The sequence below is a fragment of the Gavialis gangeticus genome, unplaced genomic scaffold (genome assembly GCF_001723915.1).
Source record: "Gavialis gangeticus isolate Ggan-Ray unplaced genomic scaffold, GavGan_comp1, whole genome shotgun sequence".
Lineage (NCBI taxonomy): Eukaryota > Metazoa > Chordata > Crocodylia > Gavialidae > Gavialis > Gavialis gangeticus.
The window spans coordinates 57,974,166-57,981,489 of NW_017729022.1; the positions used below are offsets into that span (position 1 = coordinate 57,974,166).

Consider the following 7,324-nt stretch of genomic DNA (forward strand, 5'->3'; position numbering starts at 1 on the left):
GAGTCCAGTTTTTCTCCTGCCCAGGCAGGGGGCCGGACTTGAAGATCTACAAGGTCTCTTCCGACCCTACCGCTATGATTCTATGATTCTATGATTAGTGTAACATAGCATGTTACATATCTCTTGCTAGCCTCTGGCAGGTCCATATAGAAAGTAACATTCTTCTACTGCTGCCAGTTAATTGAGTTAGTCCTTTAATTTGCACGGCATGGTTTTGGTCCTGGGTTTGACCTGGGCTGATGACATGTGGGGAAGGCAGGTTCACAACACTGGCATCTTTGAGGAGATTGACAAGAGATTCAGAAACTCCCCCCAGAATTTCTGAATTAAAATGTTAGAAGAGAGCAAGGAAGAAAGGGAGAATGGACTGACTTAAAATGGTAACTGCTTCAAATACCAGGAATGGAGGCAAAAGAAGAAGAAATGCACATCATGGAGCAGTATCAAGTAAGGATTAAAGAAGAAAAAAAGAATTCAGAAAGATCTCAGGTCAAATAATTTATCTTTTATTTTCACACAACATAAATTTCGCATTAACCCAATGGCTTTATACTTCAGTTTGGAATCTCCTATATAGTGCAGGGGCCACATTAGCAGGGTGCATTCCCCAGCAGGCTCTCTTTCTGCACTGATCCCAGCCCAGTTTGTAAGCAAAAAGGTTGGAATTGGATAATGACAAGGAGGTCCTCATGTGGAACAGAGACCTCTTACTGCTTAGTGAGGGGGAAATGACCATGCTGAGCAACCAGAATATCAGCTTCACTATTAACTAATAGTCTTTTTGTGCTTGCCATCCCTAGCCACTTTTGACAGGTTTTAAGGAGAGAAACCTGAAGCAAGCCTGCAGACTTATTGCTGATATACAGCCATAAATATTACTATAATAAGTTGTTAGTAAAATACAGCACCAAAGGTGCATCAATACTGTGCTAGAACAATAATTCCTTCAGATGTCTTGTTTATGTAGCAAAGCCAGTCTATCAAACTCTGCTTAATAAACAGAAACAAATAGGACTTCAGATGCAGCAAACATATTTTAGTTGCTTTGTTAAAACTAGTTGGATAGCACCCAGCACAAGAGGACCTCTTGGAAGTAAGTGTATTACAAATAATGAATGACAACTATATTTGTGCTCAGTTTAGCAACAAATAAATCTGGTTTACCCTGCCTTGTTTGATAAGCACACCTGTCAAAACTAAGCTGAATGTACAGGGTATAATCTCATCTCATTTAGTTTACTTATCTAAAACAGCCTAAAAACTGTAAGAATACTTAGCATTAGTGCATTATTTTAAAAAGCCTGTAATTTTAGTCATATAAAGAATAATAAACCTGAAACAGTCTCAATAATCCAAATGGACCTGGAAAAAACAGTGTGGAGGCTCCTTGAATATGGTAATCTAATATCCAGATAGGGGAACTTTACTATAAGATGTAATGTTGTCAGTGTGGTGTTCTTTAATTACCTTTCTTGTATTTCACCATATCTGGGAGAATTGTCCCTCAAGCACAATCTCCTGTCTGCTGCCCCCAGTCTACTGAAACAAATTCTATATTAATCATTGTTCTCTTTTTCTCTGTATATTCCATCCTGCCATTGCCACATCTAACTGCAGAAAGTAGATGATTAGACTGGATGCCAGCTTGAAAGGCCACAGAAGCTCCTCCTATGGTATGATTTACCTATGATGAGGACCTGATGACTTTCCCAATGCTGGTCTGATTTTTACAGCTGCTAAGCACTCTTAGCTCCAACTGACTTAACCTAGATTGGTGAGTGCTCAAAACTTCTGAAAATCAGGCCAATATTGTGCCTATCTGATTAGGAATATTCTAAATATCTACAAAAAACAATATCTAAGATGTTGCTATTTAGGGTTTCCGTTCAACACCACATGGTTGAAAACAGCTTCATAGGATGGTATCAAATAGATATTTCAGCCCATTAGAGTAACTTAACAGCACTGCACCAACCCTATGCTTATTTTTTCTCTGTGAAGCTTACCACCTAAGATACCGTGATTCAAAATGGCACTAATTTATACAACGTCATCTGGATTTTCTGCTTGATAAACTAGAAACTAATTTGCAGCCCAGAGACACTCATCAAAATTTAAGTCATACCTAAGTAGATGCTACAGTTACACCAGTAAATCTCCAGGCCACATCCAACACTTGCAAATGATGCAAGTTGTTACATGAACGTGAATGAGGACATGAGGTCAAATGTCACAGTTTGGACTCGTTTGGCATTGTGTAATTGTGGAGAACAGCATAATTAATTTATAATGGTGGAATAAGAGGAAAAGCATCTACAGTGAAAAGCATACAGTAAAGCTACAGACAAGGTGGAAGTCCTGAGGTTCTGTGTATGGACACAGGGCTCTTCTGTTAATCCACCTTATTAGTAAGAATTTGTGACCTGCATAAAAATGCCATGTCATTTCTACTTACTTACTGGACATGGTTAATTCTCCCAGAATGGCTCTGACTCTGCTCAGAATGAAATAGGGGCAGAGACAGAGAACCCTTACTAGAAGCCATACAAACATCCTGCTTTAGGAGGGACTGTGCACTGAAGTTATACTCTGTCATTACTATTCAAGATAACCCCAGGTCTGGGAGTAAGTTTGTCACTCTGCGGCCTGAAATGCCTCTGTGAAGGGGCTAGGGGAGAACAAGACCTGCTTTTAGATGATCATGTGCACCCCTGCCCTGACATCATCCTTTCAACTGCTTTTCTTGCTACAGGTTATTTGTTCTATGCACCTATTAATATTTCAGAAAGGTGCATAACATACCCTTCCACATTCTGACAAAGTACATCAATGTGTAATCTACACCATTATTTAAAGCAAGATAGATTTCTTCACAAGTATCGATACATACTTAAGTATAAGTGAGCATTAACAAGTGATCAGTTACAGAGAAATTCCTGTGGAGTAATATTGGAAGGCGACAGGATTTCTAAAAATGATTCAGAGATTAACATTCACTACACAGCATACCAAAAAGAATCGGAGCCTCATATCAAGTCCATTCAACTGAAATGTTCTCACTGAATACAATGGCCAGTTAGTTGCACCCTTAAAGATTTATCATTTACTCCAGACTATCAGTGACATTTCCTAAACTACTAAGGCAGTACATATATTTCATAGGAATGATTGGTTGCAGTTACCAAAATACTGGCCAAATATTGTCTCAGTCATGTGGATCCTGCTGAATGCTTTGAAGATCTCAAGATTGGGAATTTAACTGGCTTCTTTTGTTCACTTTTTCTATTGTGAGTGGACAGCCTGGCAGTGAGGTCACTATTGTAACTATCACAATTACAGCATTCCTGTTCTCTACTATAGTTCTTCGTTTGAGGTCTTAAATATGCTGTAATAACCAAACAGTCACTCTCCATTACAAATAGTTATTTTATTGTCATCAAAAGTTACAAAAGGTCTTATGTGGTCATGTATATAAGCACATCCAAGCATCAGTAAGAGTAATCCTTGGCCAAAATTCCCTTCCACCCACAGTCCACTGAAGTGTTGTGTAGAGTTTTACTGTGTGCCGCTTAGCTGTCGTTATGCCACAAAGGTGGCTGCTTTCAGTGGTGCCCTGTGTTTATGGTGCAGAGATCTTTAAGAATGAAAGGTACTATATGAAGACAAAATATTGGCATTTCTTAATTAGTCTATTGCTTCTATTTTCTTAGTCTGTTTTAGAATAACAAACGTTACCTTGTCATAATAGTATCTGAGTGCTCGGCTCAGTTTGTCATAATTCATATTTGTTTTGTTTTTTCTGAGCCCCCACAGCTTAGCCACTTCCTCTGCCTTGAGTAGCTTGAATTCGCCATCATTGGATGTCCAACAGATCAGGTGCTCATGTTTCTGGTCCAGCAACAATTGCAAAAGGAACTGCCACAGTGTGATTGCACTCTCCATACCTGTGACAGAGGAGAGAGGTCAGTGTAAGAAACTTTGCATAGCACAGACTTAGGCTCCAGTTTCATTTCAACATTAACTTTTCTGTAGGATTAATTTTCCCCAGTTTAGCAAAGGGAAGTGTCAAGTGGTACAAGACCAGGGGTGCTCAACCCCCCGCCCATGGGTCAAATCCAGCTCACAGGGCTCTCCATGGGTCTAGAAATTCTACTACCAGACTTCCAGACCTGTGGGGAGCCCTGGGCCCCGAGCACTCGATCAGGCATCCAATCCCAGCTCACAGGGCCAGGCAGGAGTAGTGTCAGGCCCCAGGGCCCAATCCAGTGCAGAAAGCTAGGAGGGTGCAGTGCCAGGCCCCTGGGATTCAGTCCTGGCACACAGGGGCAGGAAGGGATGGTGCCAGGCTTCCAAGGCCCAATCCTGGCTGGAGAGGTGGAAAGAGGTAGCACTAGGCTCCCAAGGCCCAATCCCAGGACACAGTGGTGGAAGAGATGCAAAATCAGGCCCCAGAGCCTAATCCTGGTAAGCATGGACCAGCTCCAGGCCATTCATCTGGCCTATGGGACCAAAAGCTTAAGCACTACTGTATCATACCATTCTAAGCACAAAACTACCAATTCCTCTCCTCCCACCAAACCCCCGCCCCAAACACTCTTATGTCACAATTCTAGTTGTAATATTCTTATTTCTCTCCCCATTATATTTGGGGGTGGGTGATAAAGCAGAGTAAAGAATAGGTAAAATAATGTACATTTGGTTCACAAAAACTCAGTTTCCATTTCCAGACCCTTAGCAGCCCATCTCTTCCTGCAAAGACCACTCACTCCCTCCTGCTTCTTTGAACCCTATTGCCCACTTACAGTCCATAAAAATCATCATAATTAAAAATCATCATTGTCCATTATTCTGACCACAACACACTCTTACCATCTCCCTTATAACTACTACATCCAGTTTAAGCATAGCTTCTCATTGCATGACAACACTGGTCTTAATACTACATCTGCTCGCCTCTCCATTGGCTGTCCCCACGTAGGTCCCCACCCAAGGAATGCACTCTAAAACCTGGTCAATTAGGTTGTTATCCTCCCTTCAGTAAAACCACTAATTGTGCACATCTTCACTCAGTAACTGCATAATTGTATCACTGCAATACCTCTTCTTTCTCCCCAATTCCCTTTCACTGCTGTTTTGTCACCTCTTGTTACTTCGTGTCTTAATTTGTACTGTTCTAGTTTGGGCCAGTAACTAAATCATTAATTTGTGAGGAGCTTAAGTTACATTTATTCCACATTTCCACTAATGTCAAATGATGTATTACTGTATTTTACTGCTTATGTCTGTTTCCTAATCAAATTACATCAACATGGGATGAATATTACAGTTTAAATTAATAAATAAATATTTTGTCACAAGATGACCTTCTCTAAACTTTTGATGCTACTTACAAATAAATGGGCATTAATTAAACATCAGTTACAATGAAATTCCTATGGAGCTGTGCAATTCCTTGCATAGCTACAGAAATTCTAGAAGTGGTTCAATTTTATTGCAAAGAAAAGAATTAGACCCCAATCTAATATCCACTGAAGTCACTTGAAAAACCCCAATTTGTAGAAAAGATTAATCTTCATTATACTTTGGGCATTGTAAAATATCTTCCATAACGTGATTGAATTGGAATATTTTGTTAGTTGTATAACAGTTGTATATTTTGTTATTTCCTTTCAGGATTGTAGAGCTGACATTTAGGATTATACTTTTCAGAAGTGCTGGACTCCCATATTTAAAAGTGATTTAAGCACATCTGAAAAAATTTCCCTACACCTGCAATTAATATTCCCTAATACTCCCCATACATGTTTCAACTGCTTGCACAGTTATTGAAGAACCTGGAACCTTAAAAGAGGCTGTACTGTAATTTAGCATATACAAACCCAAGTTAAGATTCAGGATTGTTAACACTAAAGGTGAGGCAATTACTACTATCAACAATTCAGTTTCAATTGATCTTTTAAACTAGAAAATTCATTTTTAAAAGATTTTTCTCATTTTCAATCGTTTTAAAATGTATCAATGCACAATAGAGTACCTAACAGCTTAGTGCTAGTCATTCTGTCTTTTGGGACTCCAGATGTCTAAATCCAGTAATTAGTTGCTAAGGTCAAATCAGAAGAGAAGAACATTTATAAGAGTAACTAAATTAATATTTTTTTAGCCCTTTAATTAAGATCAAGGTTTAATTCTGACCTTGTCCTGTGTCTAATCTAGACATTAAAATCCCAGTATTATCAGGTTAACTTGGTTTTTATGGATATCCACTGCTAATCAAATAAAGATTCATTGCCTACATCTGAGTCTAGAAAAGTGGAAATTATCCCAGGAACAAAATGAATAGTGTTGGGTCAGGTTCACTATGATCCTTGTATCATTTTATAAGATAGGTAGAACATAAAATAAATTTAAGGCTCTATATTTCTGTCTGGTTTGTCTGCCACAGGAGGGCGCAAAGCTTCTAACTATTCAGGTATGTGAAATGATCTGCACAAGCTGCTCCCTGGACTCCAGGTTTTCTGCTTAGATCATATTCTTCAGGATATTAAAGAATTAATACTAGTTTATTTTTACTCATTAAAAAAAAATCTACTGGATCCCACTTTAAGTAAAACTGAATTTTTTATAATAAAAGTTTTAATGATAAACATAAGTCAGTTAATCTGAAGTAAAAAATAATAAGACATTGGAGTACTTAGTTAATATTTTTAGTGGAAAAGCAAATTGAAATGGAAGGGAACTTGTTTTGTTCAAAATTATTTAAAAACACACTTGCAAAATGGGGTTTGTGAAATTAGTCATAGTTTTCTTTTCCCTGTACAAGTTTCATTTTTCCACTGTATTTGGATTTGCAGAATAAATGCAAGAAGTAGGAATATATATTCCTAGCTGAGTAATATAATAATTATAAAATCTATGACAGTGCAGAAGTTCATGGGGAGCCGTTCTGATCTTCTGAATAAACCTGTATTTAAGATCATGCAGAATGCACATTTAAAATTGGCTATATATAGGCAGTATCAAAGGCACCACATTGACTTACTAAAATAATGTTAAATGTAAGTACAAATCCTTTTTTTGTTTTACCGAAGTGTAGGGTATGAGAAATTGTAAGACTATAAATAGATATATTGAAAATTATACTGTATATGCTATGAACTCCACCATTACAGCAGACATATTTTATTGGCTAAATGAGTATTCATCACTCCATGGTGAAGTATTTATCCAAAACATTATGCTTAACCAGGTAATTCTATATATGTATGTATGTACACACACACACACACACACACACACACACACACACACACACACACACACACAC

At 38.2% G+C, this 7,324-nt stretch overlaps 1 protein-coding gene across 1 annotated transcript in view; it reads right to left on the reverse strand.

Moving 5' to 3' along the window:
• ELK3 (ELK3, ETS transcription factor) overlaps positions 1 to 7,324 on the reverse strand; it is a 61,930-nt gene that overhangs the window by 39,488 nt on the left and 15,118 nt on the right. The window contains exon 2 of the mRNA XM_019515051.1: positions 3,736 to 3,944. Within this exon, the coding sequence (XP_019370596.1) occupies positions 3,736 to 3,942 (207 nt within the window). The 5' untranslated portion in view covers positions 3,943 to 3,944. The remainder of the gene's footprint in view (positions 1 to 3,735; positions 3,945 to 7,324) is intronic.